At 56.2% G+C, this 25,714-nt stretch overlaps 3 protein-coding genes across 6 annotated transcripts in view; all 3 read right to left on the reverse strand.

Annotated features, from left to right (window-relative positions):
* Window positions 1-141: 141 nt before the first annotated feature.
* CLK3 (CDC like kinase 3) lies at window positions 142-12,644 on the reverse strand. 4 transcript variants are annotated; one of them, XM_059482070.1, is made up of 13 exons: window positions 12,597-12,644; window positions 12,285-12,433; window positions 8,854-9,076; window positions 7,009-7,102; window positions 6,685-6,751; window positions 5,317-5,433; window positions 4,824-4,990; window positions 3,909-4,003; window positions 2,790-2,919; window positions 2,117-2,199; window positions 1,703-1,782; window positions 1,528-1,618; window positions 142-577 (listed from the first exon to the last, which is right to left on the reverse strand). In XM_059482070.1, exons 2-13 carry the CDS (start codon window positions 12,431-12,433, stop codon window positions 392-394), a joined length of 1,482 nt encoding a protein of 493 aa, XP_059338053.1. In that variant the 5' UTR covers window positions 12,597-12,644; the 3' UTR covers window positions 142-391. The 4 variants fall into 4 exon arrangements, with proteins under 4 accessions (XP_059338053.1, XP_059338055.1, XP_059338054.1 ...); XM_059482072.1 differs by lacking the exon at window positions 12,597-12,644 and having other exon boundaries at window positions 8,854-9,198; window positions 12,285-12,446; XM_059482071.1 differs by lacking the exon at window positions 12,597-12,644 and having other exon boundaries at window positions 8,854-9,239; window positions 12,285-12,404.
* A 1,360-nt stretch (window positions 12,645-14,004) lies between these two features.
* LOC132079336 (synaptotagmin-5-like) lies at window positions 14,005-18,420 on the reverse strand. The gene is made up of 5 exons (XM_059481857.1): window positions 18,408-18,420; window positions 16,078-16,841; window positions 14,940-15,105; window positions 14,265-14,431; window positions 14,005-14,136 (listed from the first exon to the last, which is right to left on the reverse strand). Exons 1-5 carry the CDS (start codon window positions 18,418-18,420, stop codon window positions 14,005-14,007), a joined length of 1,242 nt encoding a protein of 413 aa, XP_059337840.1.
* A 1,806-nt stretch (window positions 18,421-20,226) lies between these two features.
* Window positions 20,227-25,714, reverse strand: part of ARID3B (AT-rich interaction domain 3B) — a 33,921-nt gene continuing 28,433 nt past the window's right edge. Inside the window, exons 8-9 of the mRNA XM_059482574.1 lie at window positions 24,213-24,308; window positions 20,227-23,246 (exon numbers count right to left, since the gene is read on the reverse strand). Coding sequence (XP_059338557.1) covers window positions 23,068-23,246; window positions 24,213-24,308 — 275 coding nt within the window. The 3' untranslated portion in view covers window positions 20,227-23,067. The remainder of the gene's footprint in view (window positions 23,247-24,212; window positions 24,309-25,714) is intronic.

Genomic DNA, 25,714 nt, shown 5'->3' on the forward strand with positions numbered 1-25,714 from the left:
TGTCTGCTCTCCTTCTAGAACCTTCTGCTGCCATAGCAGGCACCGGGCCACTCCTCCTCACCGATTCCAGGTGAATTTTCTCCATCTCCCTCTTCCTTTGCACAAGAGGCAACACAACCCTACACCCACCTACCAGGGAAGTATCAAACAATAAGAAACACTTTATTTTAACTTTACAACATATAAATAGACAAATCTGTGCTTTCCAACAGAGCTTTCCTTCCCCCTCTCCTCCCAGGGTCCTTGTGGCAGTGCCCCAGCCCCTGCGGACTCGGGGAGGGGAGTGGGGCTGAGCTGCAGAGGCCGGTGGGCTCCATCTTGTGGGGTCCATCCCATGGGATCCATCGTGTAGGATCCACCCCAAGGGATCCACCCCGAAGGATCCCGGCCGTCATCTGCTCAGGTCCCGGCTGGCGCCGCGCCCGCACAGCATCCGCTCCTCTGCCGAGAGCCCGGCAAAGAAAGGGTGCAGGAGGGCCTCGGAGAACGTGATCCTCTTCGAGGGGTCGAATTCCAGCATCCTCCTCATCAGGTCAAAGAGCTGAGCGTGCTCCAGGGAGTCGTGCAGCATGTAGGTCTGAAAGGGACAGGGACACGGGCTCAGCCCCTGCCTGGGCAGGGCAGCCTCCCATCCCAAATACAGCATCCCATCCCAAATACAGCATCCCCCAGGGCAGCCTCCCATCCCAAATATAGCATCCCATCCCAAATACAGCATCCCCCAGGGCAGCCTCCCATCCCAAATATAGCATCCCATCCCAAATACAGCATCCCCCAGGGCAGCTTCCCATCCCAAATACAGCCTCCCACCCCAAATACAGCCTCCCACCCCAAATACAGCCTCCCACCCCAAATACAGCATCCCCCTGGACTGCTTCCCATCCCAAATACAGCATCCCCCAGGGCAGCCTCCCACCCCAAATACAGCATCCCATCCTAAATATAGCACCCCATCCCAAATACAGCATCCCCCACTGCCCTAATATTCAGGACTCAGGAACTCTAGAGCCAAGGCTGCTTCCTATCCTAAGTACAGCATCCCCCAGCACTTCCCATCCCAAACACAGCATCCCCCACTGCCCTGATACCCACAGGGACTCAGGAACCCTGGACTAGAGCTGCCTCCCATCCCAAATACAGCATCCCATCCCAAATACAGCATCCCCCAGGGCAGCTTCCCATCCCAAATACAGCATCCCATCCCAAATACAGCATCCCCCAGGACAGCCTCCCATCCTAAATACAGCATCCCATCCCAAATACAGCATCCCCAACACTGGGGCCAAGGCTGCTTCCCATCCCAAACACAGCAAACACTGCCCTGATGCCCACAGGGACTCAGGAACCCTGGGCCAGGGCAGCCTCCCACCCCAAACACATCATTCCCCTTTCCCTGATCCCCATCCTGCCCTATCCAGAGCAGGCTCCCTGCAGATGAGAGCTGGGGCTCCCTGCCAAGCAGTCCCAAAGGGAATTGCAGCCCTGAGCCCCAGCCCTGCCCCAGGGAGGGAGGGGAGCAGCACCCACCCGCAGGGGTTTGCAGTTCTCCTGGACGTATCTGCCATCAGACGTGTTCTCATCCCACACCAGGCTGCCATTGTGGAAGTATTTCTGCTTCCTGCATGGGAAAGGTGGGGTCAGGCAGGAGCTCTCCCTCCCTGCAGGTGGTGGTGCCTGGCTGAGCTCAGGACCAGGCTCTTACCGAGTTTTGTGGACCATGTGGGATGGGAGCGGCCCCAGGATCTTCTCCATCATGACAAGGTGCTCTCGGTTCTCGTGGGTCTGCAAAGGAGCACAGCAGTGGTGGGTCAGAGCTTGGGGAGCTGGTGACAAAAGGTTTGTCACCTCTGCAGGGACAGGGAGAAAGGATTCCACCAGGTCCTATCCAACTTTTCACGTTTTGCTTTTCCCTTTCTTCAGAGAACAGACATAACCAAAACCCAGAAGTGATCCCAACTCTGTCCTTCCAGCAAGGCACTCCTCAAACCAGCCCTTTTCCAGGCCTCATTTTCACACTCAGCCTCTCATTTTCAGTGCTTGATCTGTGTTTCCCTCCCCTTCACCTAATCCTGAGCCCTTCTGGACACAAAGGGTTCTCAGGGAACAAGAATCCTACCTGGAAGAGCGTGAAGCCACGGTAATACTCAAACAGAATGCAGCCAGTGCTCCAGACATCACAGGGCTGTGCCCAGCCCAGCTCTGCAAAGAAAACCAAATTAACTCTGTGCTTCCCAGCTGTCATGGACATATTCTATGAAAAAATCCTTTTGTTAGGATTTTTCCTCCTGAGAAGCTGAGAGGCCTCAGAAACAAAATGTAAACAATAATTATCTGCTGCTATGGAATGCAACAGCTGGATCTGTGATTGGTCTCATGTGGTTGTTTATAATTAATGGCCACTCACAGTCTGGCTGTCTCAGACTCTCTGGTCAGTCACAAGATTTTATTATCATTCCATTATTTTTCTGTTCCTTTCAAGCCTTCTGATAAAATCCTTTCTTTTAGTATAGTTTTAATACATCATTTTATTTTAATTTATCATAAAATAATAAATCAGCCTTCTGAAACATGGAGTCAAGATTCCCATCTCTTCCCTCATCCTGGGACCCATGTGAACACCACCACACCCAACAACCCCCACCACATTCCTCCTTGGTGAAACCACAAGAATTCCACACTGAAATTATCCACAAGAGCTAGACTCTGGAAATTCCACACTAGAAATGATCTGCCCAAGAGCTGGAGCGTTCCCAGTCTGGTTCCCCATGCCCAGAAGGTGCAGCTCTCACCCAGGATCACTTCTGGGGGCCGGTAGTGCCGCGTGGCCACGATGGTGGTGTGGTGCTCGTGGTCGAAGGTGGCGCTGCCGAAGTCGGCCACGCGGATGCTCGTGTTCCGGATGGACTTCTGCTCACAGCTCTGCAGGAAAAGCACAAGGATGAGCTGGGACAGGAGCTTCAGGGGCTGGGCTGTGCCTCCTCGCAGGGATGGAGCTGGGAGAGGAGCTCCAGGAGTGTGGGCTGTGCCTCCCCACAGGGATGGAGCTGTGGAGCTCTGAGAAGCCCCCAAAATGCTGCTCTGCACCCCCTCACAGGGACAGAGCTCTGAAGAGCACCTGGACTGATCCTCTGCAGCTCCTCACAGAGATGGAGCTGTGGAGCTCTGAGGAACCCCAAAGTGCTGCTCTGCACCTCCTCAAAGGGATGGAGCTCTGAGCTCTGAGAAACCCCAAACTGCTGGTCTGCACTTCTTCCAGAGCTCTTTCCTCACAGGGATGGAGCTCTGAGGAGCCCCGGGAGTGCTGCTCTGCATCTCCTCAAGGGGGTGGATTGTGGAGCTCTGAGGAGCCCCAAAGTGCTGCTCTGCATCTCCTCACAGAGATGGAGCTCTGAGGAGCACCCAGAGTCATCCTCTGCAGCTCCTCACAGAGGTGGAGGTGTGGAGCTCTGAGAAACCCCAAAGTGCTGGTCTGCACCTCCTCCAGAGCTCCTTCCTCACTGGGATGGAGCTCTGAGGAGCCCCAGGAGCTCTGGTCTGCCCCTCCTCACAGGGATGGAACTGTGGAGCTCTGAGGAGCCCAGAAGGGCTACTCTGCACCTCCTCAGAGGGATGGAACTGTGGAGCTCTGAGGAACCCCAGGAGCTCTGCTCTGCACCTCCTCACAGGGATGGAGCTGTGGAGCTCCAAGCTCTGAGGATCCCCAGAGCAGCATTATGGAAAATCCCTGCACACTCTGGGCAGCCTTAAGGCTTTTGGAAGGCACAGCAGGAAGAAGAGCTCTGCCTTCCACCTTGTTGCCACTTCCCAGGCTCTGAGGACCGGGACAGAGCACGGAAGATCCAATTTCTGCAGGGAGGGATAAAGGCAGCCTGTTCTGTGCAGCCAGTGCTCCCTGGGACAGAACCCACCTTGTTCTCGTTGTACAGAGTGTCAAAATCCGAGTTGACAAACAGGATGTTTTCTGGCTTGAGGTCAGTGTGAGTCAGCTGGTTGTCGTGTAGAACTGCACAGAGGGAGGAGGAAAACATCTCTCTAAGCACCAGCAGGGCACTGCTCTGCCCAGCCCAGTGCCAGTGCCCCCAGCTCGTGGGGATCACTTGTCACAGACATATTTTACGAAAAATCCTTTTGACGGGATTTTTCTCCTGAGAAGCTGAGAAGCCTCAGAGGAAAGAAAAACAATAATGATCTGCTGCTGTGGAATGCAACAGGTGCACCTTTGATTGGTCTATGTGAGTTGTTTCTACTTGATGACCAATCACAGGTCCAGCTGTGTTGGGCCTCTGGTCAGTCACAAGATTTTATTACCATTGCTTTTCATTTCTAGCATTCTGATGAAATCCTTTCTTCTATTCTTTCAGTAGAGTTTTAGTATATAATTTTCTTTTAATATATATATGAAAACATATATATATATTCAATATATGATATTATATGATATGATATTATATGATATTATATGATATTATATATACTGTAATGTAATATACTATACTATATTATACTATACTATATTATATTGTACTATACTATTTTATACTATACTACATTATACTATACTATATTATACTACATTATATTATATTATATTATATTATATTATATTATATTATATTATATTATATTATATTATATTATATTATATTATATTATATTATATTATATTATATTATATTATATTATATTATATTATACCGTAATGTAATGTAATGTAATGTAATGTATTATATAATAAAATAATAATTCAGTCTTCTGAAGCATGGACTCAAGATTGCCATCCCTTCCCTCATGCTGGCCCCCCTGTGCCCACCACCACCACTCACATCTCAGGGCATGGCACAGCTGGTAGGCCATGTGCCGGATCTGTGGCAGGGGGTAGGGCTGGAAGTTGTTCTCCTTCAGGAACTCGAAGGTGTTCTTGCCCAGCAGCTCAAAGGCGATGCACATGTGGCCGTGGAAGTTGAACCAGTCTGACATGAGGACGCACAGGCTGTGCAGGGAGAGAGAGGCAGGGCTTAGCCACCTTTAAGGGATGATCAGGACAGCTCTTCTGGTGTTCTGGCCACCTCAGGAGTGGCTGGGGAGCAGAGCTGCCTCTGCAGCACAGCAACCCAGGGAGATGCTTCAAGCTCCCCAGCTCCCCAGCAGAGGAATGGGGCCAGTTCCCCCTCACCCAATCCTCAGCCTGTGCTGCTCTGTGTGCCAGGTTACCCCAGCTCCTGTGGGACAGGGCAGTGAGGAATGGGGCCAGTTTCCCTCACCCCATCCTCAGCCCCGTGCTGCTCGGTGTGCCAGGACGCGGCACTGGGAACTCACAACTTGTTCTCCTTGTCCTTCTCTTTGATTTTCTTCAGGACGTTGATTTCCAGCCTGGCAGCCTCTCTGTACTTCCCAACGTTCTTTATGATCTTCAGTGCCACCTGGGACTTGCCTCTGCAAGGGAGGAGACACAGGGATGGAGTCAGAGACAGAACTGTGTGCTCAGCCCACGGGGAGAGGCACATCCAGGCATCACTTGTCCTAACAAAGCTCTGCCAGCTCTCCTTGCAGCTTGGGCAGTGGCTAATTGGCACTGCCAATTAGTGAAAGGTCACTACTGGCCATCACCCCCAAGGGACACTCCTGACACAGCTCTGTGTGACCCCAGGGCCACCCTGGGAGGCAGCAGAGTCCTGCAGCAAACTGAGCCCAGGGCTTGGGGCCAGAGCAGGGGTCAGATGTAACCACGGGGGAGGTGAAAGGGGACAATGGAGAGGTGCCCTGGCAGATCAGGAGGTCACAGGGGCCACCCCTCAGCAGGAACTCCCTGCAGAACAGCCTTCCGTGGTGGGGCTCAGAGGCTCAGGCTGGGTGTCAGATCAGGGAGAAGCTGCAGATCAGGGAGAAGCTCTTCCCCAGAGGGTGCTGGGCACTGAGCAGGTGCTCCAGGGAATGGGCACAGCCCTGAGGCTCCAGGACAACGCTCTCAGGAGTGTACAGGGTGGGATTGCTGGGGTGCCATGCAGGGCCGGGAGCTGCACTTGGATGACTGGTGTGGGTCCCTTCCAGCTCAGGATATTCTATTCCTCTATTTTATATATATATAAATAAAATATATCCTATGTTCCTCTATTCTATTCTAAAAATAGAATATTAGAATATTCTTAGACTATTACAATATTCTAATATTCAATTCTAAAAATGGAATGGAATGCTTCCCTTAACACACCAGCCTGTAAATTCTGGTCAGGGAAAGGAGCCCACCTGGCATGGTCCACACACTCCACCACTTTACCCTTAGGGTCCCTTCCTGATCAGGATATTCCTCTATTCTATTCTATTCTATTCTATTCTATTCTATTCTATTCTATTCTATTCTATTCTATTCCATTCCATTCCATTCTATTCCATTCCTAGAATATTAGAATATTTGAAAATTCTACTTCATTCTAGAATATTAAAATATTCTGATACTCTATTCTAAGAACAGACAAGGAGAGAGAAGACGAGAAGGAGAAGGAGGAGAAGGAGGAGAGAATGCTTCCCTTAACACACCAGCCTGTAAATTCTGGAGCTTTCCCCTTCCCTCGCTCTGAGGAGGGCAGTGACACACGGAAGGTGACAAACTCAGTCCCGTGAGCCCAGGGGGAACTGCCATGTGTGTGGGTGTGGCATGGAGGGCCAGATGCAAGGAAAGGAGCCCACCTGGCATGGTCCACACACTCCACCACCTTCCCAAAAGTGCCTTCACCGAGGCTGCCCACGATTTCATCTAGGAGAGAAAACAGGAGGGGGTGTGAGCCCGGGGGGCCGGGGCAGGGCTGGGCTCCTGCCACTTCACACCAACAAAACCTCAGAGCAACCAAAACAACCGTCTGTCACCGCTACACTCTTTACAACTCAAGCCTCTGCCTCAGGCAAGTTATGCTCAGTAAATGAACCACTAGAGACCCCTCCAGTAGAGGCCAGAGAGCTCTGGGCTAACCCGGGGTAAAAGTAGAGGTAAAGTTTTACGAAAGGTGGCTGTACATCGCTCTTGAAGCCAATCGCCGATCCTGCACACCAGGTGACCTTCCTTGTCATCTTCCACGCTCCTGCTGCGCTTACTGCTCTGCTGGCTCCTCTGCACTCACCCCCCCAGGGCGGGCAGTCAAAGGTTGCAGGGACGACGGGGCCGCCGGTGGGTGGATTTTCCAGATGCCAGCATTTCATAAGGCACACGGCATGTATATAAACGATAGGGATATTGCAAGGGACACGTCAAGACACAGAACTGACTTCAAAACAGAAAAGTCATCAACAGCTACAGGTACGGCAAGAAAACTCGGCTCTCATTAGCTAGCTCGGCCTCTAGGGCAGGGAAATGCCCTCCTCTTCCAGGGTGGGGAGCTGCAGGAGGAATCCTCTGTTCCCCACGGAGGATGCACGGCAGGAGGAGGCCTTGGCCAGCACAACGTCACCTCTGGGCTGGCAAGCGCTCAGTTTGGACAGGCTGCCCAGCAGAAGCCACAGTAGCAGGTTTTTTCCCTCTTTGTTCCTCAAGCAATGCAGCTCCAGGTGGCCAGAGCTGTGTCCTGCCCTGCCCCTTCTGAAGAGAAACTTTGTGCCACGCTGAGCTTAAATCTGCGTGGCTGCTCGCAGACCCGCTGGGGCGCATCGGCCTTTTTGGAACTGGGAGAGCTTTAGGAACAGGACAGGGAAATCAATCCCCAGGGAACACTTCAGGCACGCTCTGAGGTGATGTTCACACCCTGCTACTGGCAAGCTTCTACTAGAAAACCAGCCCAAGGTTCCTGCAAGGTCCACAAAGCGAGCTGTCCTAATTCCTCACCTTGTTCTAGTCTGCTTTCAAAATAGTTACAATCCCTGCAGCCAAAGGAATTCAGGGAAACCTTGGCATTTCCATGCCTCAGCTTCTAGCAGGCTTTTCTGTGCCCCTCGCTCCCCCCAGCAGGTCCAAAATAATGAGCTAAGATCAAAACTCCCCAAAAAATCAGAGGAGAAGGTGGGAGGAGAGCTGGGAGAGCTGTGAGGTGTTGGAGGGCTGAGCTCCTGCCGGTCCAGACCTGCACAGCATCACCACCACACACCCCAGCACAGCCCTGCCTCCCTCAACACCCCAATTCCACAGTCAGCTGGAGAGGAACCAAAAGGAGGAGCTCAGAAGTTCCCAGATTAACCAGCTGTGGGATCAGAGCCCATCCCTCAGCTGTGGTCACATTTCAGGTGGGAGGGGAGCGCTCCTCCTCACGGGAGGGAAGAGCTGAAGGGCTCTGACACCTGCCACCACTTCCAGAGCAGGCCTGGGACCAGCCCCCACCCAGCTGCAGACATTCCCAGTTAATCCCGGGAAGGAATGCTGCATTTCAGAGTGAAGTGTGCAGGAAGCTGAAATCCAAGTGGGAAAGAGGACACACACGTACCCTCAGAAGGTGGGACACTCTCTGAGAACTGACAGAGCGTAAAATCAGCTCTGGAGAGCCAGGCTGACCAATCCCACCTGCAAGGGGATCCAGGAAGGAAGCCAAACCGAGGAATGCTGCCCCAAACCTCCCCAGAAGCAGCAGCAGCCGCAGGCAGAAGCGAATCCCCGGCCACAGGGAGCAGGGCTGGCCCCGGGCCGAGGCACCACGTGAGTGCCACTGGAAGCTCTCCCTGATCCCCTCCCTGGCCCTACAGAACACAGGCTTAGCTCCCTCACGGATTAATTTAAGGCAAAACCCCACAGCCACGAGCACAGCACAGATGGGGGAGTGAGGTGAAGAACTCCACAACAAACACAGCAACAGGATCGAGGTACTCACCAGAGCGCTCGAACGGGGCTGGAAGGAGGCAAGAACAGTTAGAGCCGAGCTCGCAGCGGGTGCTACTCACCGAGGAGGCGCTGCTACAAGACCTGCTCCTGCGGCGGCGGCAGTGCTGCTGCTGCTGCTGTGGGTAGCGCCGGGGCCGCTGCTGGTGCTGCCCCCGGCCCCGGGAGCGCCGCCAGGGCCGCCGGGCTGGGCAGAAATCCTGCCCCAGGGACGGGCTGCGCTCCTCCAGCCGGCACGCATCGCTGTCCCGCCGGCAGCGCCGCTGGTACGGCATCCTCTCATGGCTGTGGCACAGAAACAGCGCCCTTAAAGCCTGGCTGGGAACGCTGGAACAGTCCCGGGCAGCCACAGGGAAAAGCAAGGCACAGCTTCCCCAAGGGTATGCTGGGATTCATATTCTCTGAACCTCAGAGAAAGGAAAAACAATTCGCATCTCATTCGCTGCTCCTGTGTTTGTGCAAAAAGCAGAATACAATATAAAGGTTGTTTACCCAAAGTGATGGTGTTTTATTTCTGTTCCAGATTGCAATGCAAGATGTTTTCCATTCCCATCTGTATGGCAGATTACCTTTGTCAAGTGGGCAGTTTGTCTTATCTCTGAGTGACCACATTCACACCTCCCTGGGAGGGGACATTGCTGATAACAGACTATTGAATGTCACAGCATGGCTGATAAGAACTATAATATCCCATTGTGAGATGCTCCGCCCAGAGGGAGGAGCCAAGCATTGCTACCCAGATATAATCCAGAGGTTTTGAGACACCAGCACGGCTTTCTGCACGGGATTCCCCAGAGGAGCAGCAGCTGCCTCTCCTTCCACTGGATCTTCAGAGGAAGAATACATCCTGCTCTACAGATCCCTGCTCCACCAGAACCACCCCTGACACTGCAGGAGGGCTGCAGCCACAATTCCAGTGGGACTGCCACCAACACCCTGACCCACAGGGTGTCAGGTTGGGCTCTGACTCTGTCAGTGTTGTTCTAGTGTACTGCACTGTTTATTTTATCCTTTTATTTTTTTTTTCTTTCCCTATTAAATAACTGTTATTTCCTGCTCCCATATCTTTGCCTGAGAGCCCCTTAAATGAAAATTTATAGCAATTGAGAGGGGTTTACATTCTCCATTTCAGGGGAGGCTACTGCCTTCCTTAGCAGACTCCTGTCTTTCCAAACATGGACAATTTCCTTGGCCTGTCAGGGCCAAGTGTGTGTCTGTGTGTGTGTATGTGGAGACTGTCAGCTAACAGCCACGAGATGCTGTGCAAGTGAGGAGCAGTTCAGTACCCAGCAGATTCAATTTAGATGTAATTAAACACAGTGTAATATATTATAATAATATAGTATGAAGTAATAATAATAAATAAAAATATAATTAAGTAAAATAATAGAGTATAATAAAGTAATTAATTAGCCTTCTGATAGAATAAAATCCTCCTCATCATTTCTCCCTGCCACGGGGATAATCCTATTCCCACAGCCCTGCTAAGGCTGAGTCATGGAAAGGCAGTGTCAGGACTCTGGAACCCCAAGGGACACCCCAACAATGCCACCCCATCTCCTCGGCAGCCTGTTCAGTCCATTCTCTGGAGAAAATCAGCTTTTCCTAACGTCCACCCCTGACACAGCTCCCTGCTGTCCCCTGGGTCCTGTCACCATGCAGAAATCCTCCTGCTCCCACTCCCTGTGCCAGGAGCTTCAAATCCTTCTGCACCTCACCCTCTGACCACTGGGGAGGAGTTCTGGAGAGAAAACACTGAGGAGGTGCCACATTTTAAGGAGCTGGGGGAAAACCACACTCTGAGAGAGAGCGAGAGCTCCAGCTAGGCTGCCTTGCTGTGGACCCCATCCCAAGGCCAGGCTGGACAGGGCTTGGCGCACCCTGGGACAGTGGAAGGTGTCCCTGCCCGTGGCACTGGATGGGCTTTAAGGTCCCTTCCAACACTCCACATCACCTGAGCCACTGTGCCACCACACTCAGGTGTTTGTCACTGCTCCTCCTCCCTCGGCGACGTGTCTCGTTAGCTCTTAACCCAGCGTGGAGCAGCAGCAGCAGGGCTCTGCTCTGGTTGTCACCCCGGGGGGACAGCAGGTCCCAGGGCTCCAAGCCCTTGGCATGCACACACAGAGACAGCAGCTCCACGGATCATCAGCAAGAGCCAGAAGGAAAATCTGTCCCCAAGCTCCTGCTCCTTGAGCAACAACCTCCCAGGACACAGTGGGCAAACTCTGCACCAGGAGAGCTCAGACCCGACTCAGCTGTGCAGGCACTGACCCACAGGAGGTTTTGGGATCACTGGGTACACCTCCCTGCTTCCATCCCCAAAACACGAGTGCCTTCCCCAGCACATCTCACTGGAGGCTTGCTTCACACCCCCTTGAGAAGGGAGCTGTGTTCTAGGTGGAAGATGTTGCAATTTGGAATGAAAGCAGAGCTTTGGCTCCCTGATGATAACCCCGGGGATAACCCCAGGTCGGTGCTGTCACCCAGCAACAGCTTCAGCCAAGACCTTCAGCCTGGAAAGGGGAATTTCTGCTGTTTGCAGCTCCCTGCCCTGCCAACAACCAACTCTGCTGCTGCTGGCAGCTTCGTGGGGCACTGCGGGGACATCCCAGAGTGGGGCAAATTCCAGACTGTGCTGGGGCAGCCGTGGCTCTTGGTTATTGCTGAAATACCCAAACACAACCCACAGCTCTGTCCAGCACCAGCCCAGACACTCCTCGTGTGCTTTGGGGGCACACAGGAAGCAGAAGTAATAATAATAAACCTGAAGGACTCAGGTCTCCTCAAAGAGGCTGACACTGAAGAGACAGACCTGTTTTCACCCAACAAAAGCCAGCTTTCATCCAAATCTGCTCCAAATTACCCATCAGATGGAAACAAAAAAGGGGAAAAGTGCGCCAGCTCTATTTCACAATCCACCTCCTCCAAGTAAACAAAAGCCTGGCTGGGGAGAGAAATTAATCTGGAGAGCATTTCAGGAATTCAAAGATGAGCTCAGCTCCTGCCTGGCTGCACCTGCCCAGTCCAACCAGTGCAGCCACAGCAGCCCCAGCGGCTCGGGCCGCTGTTCCAGAACCCTCCCCTCATCCGTCCCGCTCCCAGCCCCGAACCGTCCCTGTGGAAAGGCCGGACAAGGAGAGGACCAAAGGTAAAATCCCGAGGCAAAGCAGGAGGGATGGGTTATAGCAGCCGGATCCTCCAGCTGGGATCCTTTCTGAGGCGAGGGAGGAGCGCGGCCGCTTTAAATCTGCGTTTAATCCTGTCAGAGAGAAGCGGACTGTCAGGAAAGCATTTAATGCCTGCGCAGCATGGAAACGTGATTCCAGGGCAGGCGGCTGCTCCTCAACACCACAGCCACGGCTTCGGGAGAACTTCGGGAAGGGTGAAGAGCAGGAAAACCACAGACAGACAGACAAGTAAACCCTTTCCTTCCACCCTAGGAGCTTAGGGGTTTCAATCAGCAGCCGGGTTTTTTGGGCAGCGCTCTCACCTCCTGGAGCGCGATCTGCGGGCGAGCTCCCTGCGGGGCGGGTAGCGCAGCCTGCCCTCACACTCCCGGCTCCGCGACCGCCGCCGCTTCCAGCGGTGCCCCGGCTCGCCGTCCTGCTCCGGGGACCGCAGCCTCCTGCAGTGATGCATCTGCGGGACGGGACACGGCGGGCTCAGGCCGCTGGCCCCGGAACCTCGGCCCGGCCCGGCGGATGTGGGGCCGTTGTTACCCGCTCCGCGCCCGCCGCCCTCGCGTCCCCTCCCTCCGTGTGTGTGTGTCCCGGTGTGTCCCGGTGTGCGTCCCCGGCCTCACCGCCGCCGCTGCGGCCGCGCTCGGCGAGTGCGGCCCGGCCCGGCCCCTGCGGCCCCGCAGCGCCGCCGCTTCCGCTTCCCGGGCGGGTTAAACCCGCCCCGCCGGGCCCGGCCCGCCTCGGAGCCGCGGCGGGGGCGGTGCCGCGCTGAGGGGAGCGGCGCGGGGTGAACCGGGGCTGGGAGAGGGGGTAGCGGTGGGGGTGCGCCTCAGCCTGTGCTTCGTCACCGCCACCATCCTCACCCTCAGCATGGCTTCCTGCCTGTGGTGGGACTGCTCACCATGGTCATCCTCACCAGGGCCATCCTCACCGTGGTCATCTTCACCATGGCCATCTATCGCCACAACCATCCTCACCCTCAGCATGGCTTCCTCCCTGTGGTGGGACTGCTCACCATGGTTGTCCTCACCATGGCCATCCTCACCTCAGCACTGCCTCCTCACCATGGTCATCTTCACTGCAGCACGGCTTCCTCCCCATGGTGGGACTCCTCACCATGGCCATCCATCACCACGACCATCCTCACCCTCAGCACGCCTTCCTCCCCCATGCTCTGACCCACTGTAGTGGTCAGGGCCATCCTCACCGTGGTCTTCCTCCCCATGGCCTTCCTCACCAGGGTCTTCCTCCTCACAATCTGCCTCACCATGACCTTCCTCACCACAGTCTCCCTTCACCATGGCCAGCCTCTCCCTCAGCATGGTCTTCTTCCCTTCTTCATCTGCCTCACTGTGGTCTTCCTCATCACAGCTTATCTCACTGCAGGCCTTCCTCACCACAGGGACTTCCTCACTGTGGTCATCCTCACCATGATGACCCCCACAGTGACAACCTTCCCCACAACCTTCCTCCCTGTGGTGATCCTCCCATGGTCTTCGCTGTGGTGACCCATGGGCAGGAGAGAGAGCTCCACACACACATGATCATTCCCAACCCATTTATTTATTTATTTGTTTGTTTGTTTGTTTATCAAGCTCTAATTAGGGCCAGCAATCAATTAAAATGCCAATGGACACCTTTATCACCGGGTGGCATTGGCATGACTCCACTCAGGAGGGGTGGAAAGGGCAGGAGATGAGGTGGAGCCAGCGTAGAAGGGACAGGAGATGCCACCACCGTGGTGGCCACAGGGGTCCCAGCCAGGTCCTTGTCCCTCCTGGCTCCTCCACAGCCCAGGTTCCAGGTGCAGACAATGGATGGAGCAGACAAAGCTCCTCGTCTCCCCTGAGGCTGGGGCCACCTCGGATGGGCTCAGTCCCCTCCAGAGCCCTTTGAGATGGGTTTGTGCCAACCTCCAGTGATCTCCAGCCCTGCAGATGGCACCTGGACTTCCCCCAAAGGCATGAGGGTGCCATCTGCCCTGTGCCCAGCTTGGGGCCCCCTTGTCTCACTGTGAGTCCCGGGCCAGGCTCAGGGTCCAGGCTGGATGCGGTGCCAGCGCTCTGACTCCAGCGGTGCCCGGCTGCACATGTCCCTCCAGTGTGGCACCCCTGGCCCCAGCTGGACACGGCCCAGCACCGAGCCACGGCCGTGGAGCCGAGCCTGGGATGGCACAGGGCAGGGGACACAGCTGGTGGCCTTCCCCTCTGCCCACAGGAGCCGTCCCAGCCCACACAGCTCCCGAGGGCAGCGGGGTGATCCAGGTCACCTCCTCAGCCCGGTCACCTCACCTGCATGACAACAAACTCCAAGGCCAGCTGCTGCTGCTGGATGTCCCCGGTGGGGAGGGTGAAGAGGAAGGGCGCGTTCCACACGGGGCTGTAGACGCTGACAGACTTGGTCTCCTTGGTGTCAATGATGTGGCCCTCATGGCGCAGGTGGATGATGACATAGTGGCCTGGAAATGGGGACAGAGCCCTGGAGAGAGGGGCACACGCCAGGGAGGGAGGCTGGCAGCTCCCAGGTGGTGCTTCGGGGCTGCAGGACCCTTGTGGAACTCTGTGGAGCTGTGGGGAAACCACAGAGCTCCTGAGGTTTCACCTGTCCCTCCTTTCTGGAGAGCAGGGACCTCCAAAGCCCTCGGCTCACATCCCAGAGAGCAGGGAGAGCCAGAGATGACAACAACCAACAGAACAGAAAGCCACATGCTAATTTTACTGTAAATAAATATATTTCAGGCACTTTGGGGCCATATTGGAGATACCTAGATTTGTATTACACTCCCTGTTCTCATTTTCAGCCAGCGATGGAATCCCAGAGTGGTTTGGGGTGGAAGGAACCCCAAAGATCATCTCATTCCAACCCTCCCTGTGCTTGGTTGAGAGAAGTATGAAAGGGAATGAGAGAATCTGCCAAGCAAAAGAAGGGGAAGCCATTCTTGGTGTCCCCCTGTGCCCGTGCCCTACCTGGGGTGCCCGGCATGCGGGAGAGCCGGCCCAGGGCCTGGGCCTTGCGCAGCAGCACCTTGATGCGCCCGGCCGCGGGCTGCAGCTGCAGCTGCAGCAGGAGCTGCCCCAGGGGCCTGGGGGGCGAGGAGAGCACGCTGCAGCTCAGGCTGGGGGCATGGCAGTGCTGGAAGGGGACAGAGAGCAGGGGATGCTGTGAAACCCCCTCTGAACTCACCCAGCCCTTCAGCCTCCAGCCTCACACAGCCCTTCCAGCTCCAACCTCACCCAGCCCTCCAGCCTCCAATTTCATCATGTCCTTCCATCTCCTACCTCACCCAGCCCTCCAGCCTCCAATTTCATCATGTCCTTCCATCTCCAACCTCACCCAGCCCTCCAGCCTCCAATTTCATCATGTCCTTCCATCTCCTACCTCACCCAGCCCTCCAGCCTCCAATTTCATCATGTCCTTCCATCTCCGACCTCACCCAGCCCTTCAACCTCCAACCTCATCCAGTCCTTCCACCTTTGACCTCATTGTGTTCTTCCAGCTCCAAGCTCATCCAGTCCTTCCAGCTCCAACATCATCCAGCTCTGACCTCATCATACCCTTCCAGTTCCTATTTCGTCGTGTCCTTTCAACTCCAGCCTTCTCCAGCCCTTCCAGCTCCAACCTCAACCACTCCTTTCACCTCCGACCTCATCCAGCTCTTGCACTTCCGACCTCATCCCACCCTTCCAGCTTCAACCTCATTGTATCCTTCCAGTTCCAACCTCACCCAGTCCTTCCAGCTCCGACCTTGTCGCGTCCTTTCACATCTAAATCCTTCCACCTCCATCCTCCTCCAGCCCCTCCAGCTCCAGCCCTTCCATCCCGGTGATTCTCCTCCCCAGCAGGGTCGGGGCAGCTGGGTGGGTTCAATGCCCACCAGCACTGCAGGGCTGCTGCCAGCTCTGTTTGCCCCTCCACCCCAGCACCTCTGAGGATGAGGCGCAAAGCCCCCGGTGAGGAAGGCACTGCCCGGGGTTTGCACTGCCATGGACACTCCCCGGGGCTCCCGGTGCTGCCTGGAGGAGGCTTTGCCTCTGCCCCTGCAGTTCCAGGGCTCTGAGATCACGCAAAACTCATCCCGACCACCGAAACCGCTGCCGTGCTGACCTTGCTCAGCTTGGTTTTGGTGCTCGCCAGCTCCCAGGAGTAGCTGGAGGGGGCGCGGGGGTCCCAGGCGGCCTCGGCGCAGGGGAACAGGACCTCGCCCACGAAGGACTCCTGGAGGCTCCGTGCCCTGGCGTAGACAGCAAAGCTCAGGGTGCAGCCGCGCAGCTCCTGCGGGCCGTACGGGCCGAAGCGGCACCGCCGCGGCTCCCGGCGGAGGCTCCTGCGGCGCTCGGACCCGCGGCGGGCCGGTGACACCAGGGACACCTTAACGCGGGAGCCCCGCTGGCCCCGGGGCAGCTGCGACACGCCGAGGACGGTGACGGTGAGGGTGGCCTCGGGCACGGAGTAGCGCAGCTCGCAGTGGAGCCGGGGGCGCTGCCCGGAGCGCGGTGGCGCGGCGGGGACCAGCGGGCTCCGCTCGCCGCAGAGGGGTTTGGTGCCGGCCACGGTGCAGCGGCGCTGCCACAGCCCCGCCAGCTGCGGGAGGAGCGGGAGGCTGGGCAGGGACGCTGTGCCGTGGGGAGAGCCCCCTCGGGGTGCCGGCGGTGCCGGGGAAATCTCCTCGGCCCGGGCGCCCCGCTCCGAGCCCCGCTGCTGGATGGGCACCGGCACCGTGGCCGCGGGCAGAGCCGCCCCCAGCTCCACTCGCTGCCGGCCCAGGGCGCGGCCCGGGCGCCGGCGGTGCCACCAGCACATGGCACAGCCCAGGAGGACGCCGAGGAAGAGGAGGGACAGCCCCGCGCTGAGGGAGAGCTGCAGGTGTGCTGGAGAGAGAGAGAGAGAGAGAGAGAGATGGGCTCGGTGAGCGGGGCCGAGCCCGTGCAGCTTTCCCCGGCTGCTGTGGCAGCTGAGGCCAGCCCGGTGCCCCCTGCCTGGTGCCCCCTCCTCGGGGCTTCCTCCCCGCTCTCTGTTAGCCAGGAACATCCCAAAGGCAGCAGGTGGGACAGGGGCCGCGCTCGGGCAGCCTGACACGGGCCGGGGTGGGACAAAGGCGGCCCCAGCCCGGCCGTGATAAGGGCCCTGGAAGCGGGCGGTTATCAGCGCCGTGCCAGGCTGAGCCAGCTCGGGCCCTGCTGGGGGCTCACAGGGGGCACCTGCTAGGGGGATTTGGGGTGTCCGGGCTGGATTCAAAGCGGCAGCGGCCCCTGAGGGCTGAGACAAGCCCAATCCCAAAGAGGGGAATCTCCCCCCTGAGAGGTGATGAACTGGATTTTGTCCCTCCCCGCAGGGATGCCCGCGGGGTTTTGGGCTCCCTGGAAGGAGGGCATCCCTGCACACGTGGGCATTTAGGGAGCAGGGAAGCAACTCCTGCACACGAGGGCTGAAACTCCGTTGGAATTTAGTTCCTGAGTTTCGGAGGTGGCATCTGTGCTGGCGGAAAACCTCCCTGTGCCCAGAGCTGGCTTCGCTTCCAGCACTGGAGGGAGGGATTAAGGAGAACAGGGCGGGGGTGAAGCTGTGCCAGAGCCTGAGCGGGTCCATGAGGGGATGGGGATGTTGGAAAGAGAAAAGCAGGCATTGTCTCACCCCGCCCTGCCCAGGTGCGTTAATCCGCGCTGGGCTCCCCGCAGCCCTTTGTTGTTTGTTCGGAGCCGGGCGCTGGCCGGGATGAGCTGAATGGCGGCATTTAGGGAGGTATGGAGGGGACGGGGCTGCCTGGAATTTCCCTCCAGGGATTATATTCCATCCCAAAAAACACCTGCCGAGCCCGTGGCCGTGCAGCCCCAGGACAGAGCGTTGGGAGAGTGGGAGTGTGTCCAGCACGGACACACGGACACCGGCAGGGCTTGGTGCCCATGTGCACCGCACCTTTGGGATGCGGGGTGTCGCAGACATCTTTTTGTGAAAAATGCTTTCCTTAGGATTTTTCCTCCTGAGAGGCCTCAGGAACAAAATGTAAACAATGGTTATCTGCTGCTGTGGAATGCAACAGGTGCATCTGTGATTGGTTGTTTTTAATTAATGGCCAATCACAGCACGGCTGGCTCGGACATAGAGCCCGAGCCACAAACCTTTGTTTTCATTCATTCCTTTCTATTCTTAGCTAGCCTTCTGATGAAACCTTCTCTTCTATTCTTTTAGTATAGTTTTAATATAATATATATCATAAAAGAATAAATCAAGCCTTCTGAAACATAGAGTCAGAACCCCGTCTCTTCCCTCATCCTGAGACCCCTGTGAACACGGTCACATGCGGGGCTCCAGGATCCCCGGCAGGGGCTGCGGGGCTTGGGGTGGGCACCACGGGGTCGCTTTTCGGCTGAGCCCGGCTTAGCTGAGCTGAGCTGAGGGGCCGGGGGAGATCCAAACCCCGGGGGATCCCGCCTTACCTGCTCCGGGCATCGCCGCGCTGCCGAGGGGAGAAGCCGGGGCTGGGAGAGCCGGAGGCAGGAGAGGATGGGAGGGGATTGGGGGCCCGGGGCTGGGATAGGCTGGGAGCCCAGCCCGGGGAGCTCACCTGCAGCCGGGTGATGAGGGAAGGGCAGCGGTTCTGGTTCCACGGGTGAGGATGAGGAAGGTCGAGGGCTCCGTGCCCTCCCCGGCAGCCAGCCAAGGTAAATGAGGCACGGGCAAGGCTGGCACGGGAGGGATTGGAAGCGCTCCATGAGTGGAAAAGCAGCGACGGTGCTGTGCAAACAGCGGGGAGGTGTTTGAGGAGCTTTGCGTGGGGAGCAGGCGGTGACAGAGAAGGGATTTGGGAGATGGGCAAGGGACAGGTGGGGATGCCAAGGGACAGAGAAACGGCAAACGCTTCTCACAGCGCCTTGGGAGACCTTTCAAGGATGTGAGAGGTTGTGAAGTGCAAACAATCTGCAGGTGGTGTTTTCTGCTTCGTCTTTCTGTTCTTCTCAAGGACGGTGTGTGAGGAAGGTGTTTTTGTTAACCAGCCAATCAAAGAGAATGTATCGTATCACTCTATAAAAACCACGCTGTTTTCTTGAATAAAACCTTCTTTTGCTCCTTCTACAACACTGCCTGCCGCCCGTTCCTGTGTCAGGACAGGGCGAGGACAGCTCCGGCGACACCGGGGACAGGAGATCCCGTGCGGCTCCTGTCAGAATCCAGCCTGGAAGCGCCGGCGTTCCAGCCCGGGCCAGCTCCAAACTGGGAGCCCAGGGCCCCTGCAAGGACACAGTTCTCTGGGAATAGCTGGGAATTCTTTACCCTCAGAGCTCCTGCAAGGACACAGCCCAGCCTGTGGGAATAACTGGGAATTCTTTACCTTCAGAGCCCCTGCAAGAACACAGCCCAGTTCTCTGGGAATAACTGGGAATTCTTTACCCTCACAGCCCAGTTCTCTGGGAATATCTGGAAATTTTTCACCTTCAGGGCCTTCAGGACATAGCCAAGCCTCTGGGAATAACTGGGAATTCTTTACCCTCAGCACACAGCCCAGTTCTCTGGGAATAGCTGGAAATTCTTTATCCTTAGTGCCATCAGGACACAGCCCAGCCTCTGGGAATATCTGGGAATTTTTTACCCTCAGGACACAGACCAACTTCTGAGAATAGCTGGGAATTCTTTACCCTCAGGGGCTCTACAAGGACACAGCCCAGTACTCTGGGAATATCTGGGAATTTTTTACCTTCAGGGCCCTCAGGACATAGCCAAGCCTTTGGGAATAACTGGGAATTCTTTACCCTCAGCACACAGCCCACCCTCTGGGAATGACTGGAAATTCTTTATCCTCACAGCACAGCCTCTGGGAATATCTGGGAATTCTTTACCCTCAGGACACAGCCCAGTTCTCTGGGAATAGCTGGAAATTCTTTACCCTCAGGGCCCTCAGGACACAGCCCAGTTCTCTGGGAATAGCTGGAAATTCTTTACCCTCACAGCCCAGCCGCTAGGAATAACTGGGAATTTTTTACCTTCAGGGCACAGCCCAGCCTTCAGGAATATCTGGGAATTCTTTACCCTCAGGACACAGCCCAGCCTCTAGGAATAACTGGGAATTCTTCACCCTTAGGACACAGCCCAGCCTCTGGGAATAACTGGGAATTCTTTACCCTCAGGACACAGCCCACTTGTCTGGGAATATCTGGGAATTTTTTACCCTTAGGACACAGTCCAGTTCTCTGGGAATATCTGGGAATTCTTTACCCTCAGGGAGCAGCCAGGGGCACAAAGCAGGCGTGGGGGTCACGGTGTGAAGAGGTAGAAGTTTATTGGAATATAAACATTCAGATAACCTGTAAGATAGAAAAAACCCAACAACAACATATACAGACACTTGTTGGAAGGAGACGTTGAGGTATTTATCCACCGCCTAGGCTATCACATTTTGTTTTTATTTACTTATTTTATTATTTTTTTTCTTCTCTTTTAAATAGGTAAGAAAACTAGTTATAGCAAGGCTGCTGCAGCTGTTTGGAGAGAACATGTGGCAGAGAGCAGGCACAGCAGCCTCCCCCTCAGGCCGCCCACCCTGCTGCCTTCCCCGCAGCCCCGGGGCAGGCTCGGCTGGCTCTGCCCCACCGAGGGACGAGCTGGGGGCTGCCCGGGGCTGCCCGGCTGGTGTGAGGAGCTGGGGGAGGATGGAGCACCGCCCATCCATCGGGAACGTCCTGCCGGCAGCATCAAACCCTGAGTACGACACGGGCCCCCTGCTCGGCCTCCCCCCCGCTCTGCTGCTGCTGGTTCCAGCACTCCCTGCACCCAAAGCCTGGCAGCTCAGCAGGAGACCCGCAGCTCAGGCTGCCAGGGCCAAAGCCAGGCTGAGGGAAAGGGTTAACTCTTCACAGTCTGGATGGTCCTTGTCACCCCCGGGCTGGGAAAAGGACCCGTTTATTGTTGCAGCTTATTTAACTGAGGTATCTGTTACGCTTCCCGACCTGATTCTTTCCCTGAATTGGATACAAAACAATCTGTTAGTCCCTGGCTAGTTCCAGTCTAGGTTGAGTAAAGCTTATAAACATTAATACTCTAGTAGTGTCCAAGCAAGTTCAGTGATTCGAGTGCCTTTCTGTGCAAGAAAACACAACGTTAGCAAGTGAGACAAAGCAGCCCCACCCCGGAGCAGCCTCTGCTCCCCCGGGGCCAGGGAGCAGAGCAGAGGGAAAAGCAGAAAGTGCCCCAGTCCCACTCAGAGGAAACAGCCCAACCCCACCCAAGAATAAAATAAAACCACCAAAAGAAAACCCAAAAAAAAGGGAAAAAAAATCATCTGAGTCCCAGAGGCTGGAAAATCCTCTGGGAGTCTGTGAGGATGAAAGGAACCTGCAGGTCAGGCCGGCTTCCCCTGCTCCCTCTGAGAGCAGCTGGGGACACCTGGAGCAGCATCCCTCCATCCCTCCAGGGCATCACATCCCCATCTCCCGATCCCAGAGAGCCCTGGGGGCAGGACAGCCCTGGCACAGCGCAGGAAGCAGCAGGAGAGGCTGGGACAAGCACAGATCCAAGGGGCAGTGTCACCCCGTCCTGCTGTGCTGTCCTGGGATGGGCTCCTGGAGGGTGGGGAAGCCACTGCTGCTCTGCTCAGCCTCGTCTGAACTCCCTGTCTTTGGTGATCCATTAAAAGCCAACAGAAATAAAAGCAAACACAAATTCAGCAAACCCACCTATGAAAACCCCCCCAAAGCGATAGGATATGCCAACACTTCCTGAAGAGGTTAAAAACAACCCAACCCAACACAAACAAAAGCAACCCAACAAAGTACATAGCTGAGGTATTTCATCTGCTCAAAAAACCTGACTCGGGCCTGCAGCACAGGGAGGACGTCACCAGGGCAGGGGGGATGGCAGGGACGGCACCAGGGCATGGGGACAGGGGGACAGCACCAGGTCACCTGAGCAGCTCATTCACAGGGAGCTCTGCTTCCAGCTTCCGGAGCCAGGCAGGGCTGGATTCCCTGGGCTCTGCCCCTCCCTGTACCATGGCAGGGGGTTTGTTCAGAGCCCCAGATCCCCACATCAACCACCCCACCTGCAGCCTGTGCTCCTGCAGAGCTCCCAGAGCTGCTCCAGGGAGCCTGCACCAACCTGAGGGACCCTGCTATGGGGACAGAGCGGGGACATGGAACCCCAGCACGCCCTGGCCCTTTGTCACTCCTCAGGGACACTTGGGACTCGAGGGGTGAGGTGGCAGCAGCCAGAACCGAGCAGCTGATGGTGCCAGAACCGTGGAGAGGAGAGGAGGGAGGCTCAGGAGCCTCCCCTGAGGACATGGGGACACAGCAGGAAGGGACATGAGCAGATTGCCATGGGAGGACAGGGCCAGGCACCCCCTGGCTCTCAGGATTGTCAAAACACGGAGTTGTGGGTGGGAAGAGCCCTGGTGGCCCCTGGTTCCAGCAGAACCAGAGTTCCAGAACCAGGGTTCCAGGAGAACCAGGATTCCAGAACCAGGGCTCCACCAGAACCAGGTCTCCAGGAGAACCAGGGCTCCAGGAGAACCAGGTTCCTGGAGAACCAGGAACCAGCAGTACCAGGGCTCCAGGAGAATCAGGGCTCCAGCAGAACCAGGATTCCCAGCAGAGCCAGGATCCTGGAACCAGGGTTCCAGAACCAGGATTCCCAGCAAAACCAGGGTTCCAGGAGAACCAGGGTTCCAGCAGGACCAGGGCTCCAGGAGAATCAGGGCTCCAGCAGAACCAGGGTTCCAGGAGAACCAGGATTCCCAGCAGAACCAGGGCTCCCCTCCCCAGTCCTGGCCCTTTCCCTGCCCTGGTGACGTCCTGGCCAGGAGCTGTGGCCCCAGAGCCATCCCTGATTGAGAAACGCCAGGTGTGCCCCCCTCCATGGGAACACCACACACCCTGCGAGGAGGAGGAGGAGGAGGAGGAACCAAAGAGCAAAGGGGAGGAAGGAAAGGGGGGAGGAGGGAACAAAGCCAAAACAAGGCCGGACAAAGAGACGATGAAGGAAAACTCGCTGGCATGGAAAGGTTTCACCACCACCACCACCATCATCATCATCCTCCAGGTGCTGTGCAGCCACGAGAGCAGGTTCCTTGAGGTGAGGTATGTGTGCACTCCTGGGCAGTGCCCGTCACAGGGACCAGCTGGTGGAGGGCTCTGCGCCGGGCGTGCCCCGCGATGAGGTAGGGCTGGGGGAGCAGTGGGAGCTGCTGGAGCTGCTGCTGGAGCTGCTGGAGCTGCTGCTGCACGAGCTCTGCGTGCCCGAGCCGGCCAGGAGCTGCACCATGGGCTTCTGGGCAAACAGCACCCCTGTGGGCACACACAGGGTTAGAGTGGGCAAAGGGGAGGCTTTCCCAGTGCCAGAATCCCATCCCATCCCATCCCATCCCATCCCATCCCATCGAGGGTCAGGCTTTCCCAGCACCAGGATTCCATCCCAACAGAGACAGGGGTTAGGCTGGCAAAGAGGAGGCTTTTCCAGTGCCAGGATCCCATTCCATTCCATTCCATCCCGGGTCAGGCATTCCCAGCCCCTGGATCAGATCCCATCCCAGCACAGAGAGGGTCAGGCTGGCAAAGGGGAGGCTTTCCCAGGATCAGGATCCCATCCCAGCACAGAGAGGGTTAGGCTGACAAAGGGGAGGCTTTCCCAGCCCCTGGATTAGATCCCATCCCAGCACAGAGAGGGTCAGGCTGGCAAAGGGGAGGCTTTCCCAGCCCCAGGATCCCATCCCAGCTCAGGGTGGCTGGTCTGGCTCCTGTGCTCAGCTGGAGCCTGCACAGGGATGCTGACCCTAAAGAAAACAGATCCCAAATGGGTTCTGCCTTTGGGGAGAAGCAGCTGCCATTTGGGTTAGGGTGAGGCAGAGCCAGGATTCCCACCTAGGATTTGCCCAAGGATGCACAGGCATGGCCTGCAGAAGGGAACTGCTCCAGGGGACAATTCCCACTGGGAAAGCCAAGCAAAGCCCCAACTCAGGAGAACAGGGACAATTCTCCTTCCTATGAACGCCTCCACAGGGATTTCAAACTCCTTCCCTCAGATTTTAAAGCACTAATACCAAGGGAAGGGAGCTGCTCCTGCCCAGTCTAGGGAACAAGAATCGCATCCCGCTGCCATTCGGCAGGGACCACCCCCATCCCAGCTATTCCCGCCCCCCAGGAGGGCTGTCCCACTCCCAGGAGGGCTGTCCCTGGGCTGTCCCGTTCCCGGGAGGGCTGTCCCTGTGCTGTCCCATCCCAGGAGGGCTGTCCCTTTCCCAGCAGGGCTCTCACCGGCGTAGGTGGTGCCGTTGATCTCCACGGACATGTTGATGCTGCCGATGCCGTTCGGGGACAGGTTCAGTGCCGCCGCCGCCGAGTCTGCCTTGTCTTGTCCCAGGGAGGGAGGCACAGTTAGAGGGCACCGATCCCACTCCCTGCACCCCCGAGGTGAGCACAGCCCCCCTTTGTCCCCTCTTTGGGCCCACAGAATGCCCTCATTCCCGGGAGTGGGGCTTGGAGCACCCTGGGACGTGGCAGTATCCCTGTCCTCGGCTTTGAGGTCCCTTCCAACTCAAACCATTCCAGGACAAGGCTGCAGAGGTGCTGGAAGGCTTTGGTGAGGCTGGGAGCCTGCTGGCATTGGGAAATGTCTCCCCGAGGCCATTCCTGCCGCAAGGAAGGGCTGGGAGCACAGAGATAAACTCAGATTTAACTCTCAGCTGGATTTTGCTGTGCTCGGACTGCAGCGGCTCCAGCGGCCACTGGGGGGAGGGAAAAGCCAGGGAAACTCCATGAAAATCAGGATTTTCCACAGCCTGGGCAGGGATGGGCAGCTGAACATGGAACTCTTCCAGCCCCACAAAGGTGAGCCTGGATTTTGGGACTGTCCCTCCAAGGAGGGCAGCAAGGCAAAAAAAACCCTCTAAAAACTCCACATTGAACCTAAATGTTGTTAGCAAGCCATGCTGAGCTCATCAAAACCACCTCTCAGAGCATCTCCATCTGTTTTTTATGGTACAGTGGGGAAAAGAAGGGCAGAGAAGACAAGAGAGCCCCTACAAAGGTGGGAATCCCATCCCTGAATCCTCAGCCTGTTTCTGTTTGTAGGGACTGCAATGGCTCCCAGCGTTTGGATTTAGTTCAGGGTAAAAGCAGAAGTGAGGTGAGGGAATAATGAAGACTCCTGGATAAAATTTGTATTCCCTATCAGTGGCTCTTGTGGTTTTGATGTGGAATTTGGTTGGATGCAGAGCTGCCAGGAACTGGGAGCACTGACATCACAGAAATCATTGCTAAGATTCAGGATGAACTGTTTAAATCCAGGCTGGGGAAGAAGCCCAGAAACAATCACATTTTTTTAAAAGTAATACAATCTAAAAAAGAAACAAGTTCTAAAAAAAGAACTGCTGCTTGGGAGGAACCTACTTGACCATTCCCACCCATATTTGTGGCCAGGCACCTCAAACCAGCACTGCTGGAGCAAGAACAGCTCTTCCTTGCTTCCAAGCTGGGCCAAACTTGACCAGCTTGGAGTTTTGGGAAGGTCACAGAATTCACAGAATCACCAAGTTGGAAGAGACCTTCAAGGTCATCAATTCAACCCAGCCCCAACACCTCACCTAAACTCTGGCACCCAGTGCCACATCCAGGCTTTGTTACACTCAGGGATGGTGACTCCACCACCTCCCTAGGCAGCCATTCCAGAACTTCATCACCCTTTCTGTAAAAAACTTTTTCCTGATATGCAACCTAAATTTCCCTTGGTGCAGCTTGAGACTGTGCTCTGGTTGTGT

This window comes from Ammospiza nelsoni, chromosome 14, assembly GCF_027579445.1.
Source record: "Ammospiza nelsoni isolate bAmmNel1 chromosome 14, bAmmNel1.pri, whole genome shotgun sequence".
NCBI classification, from domain to species: domain Eukaryota; kingdom Metazoa; phylum Chordata; class Aves; order Passeriformes; family Passerellidae; genus Ammospiza; species Ammospiza nelsoni.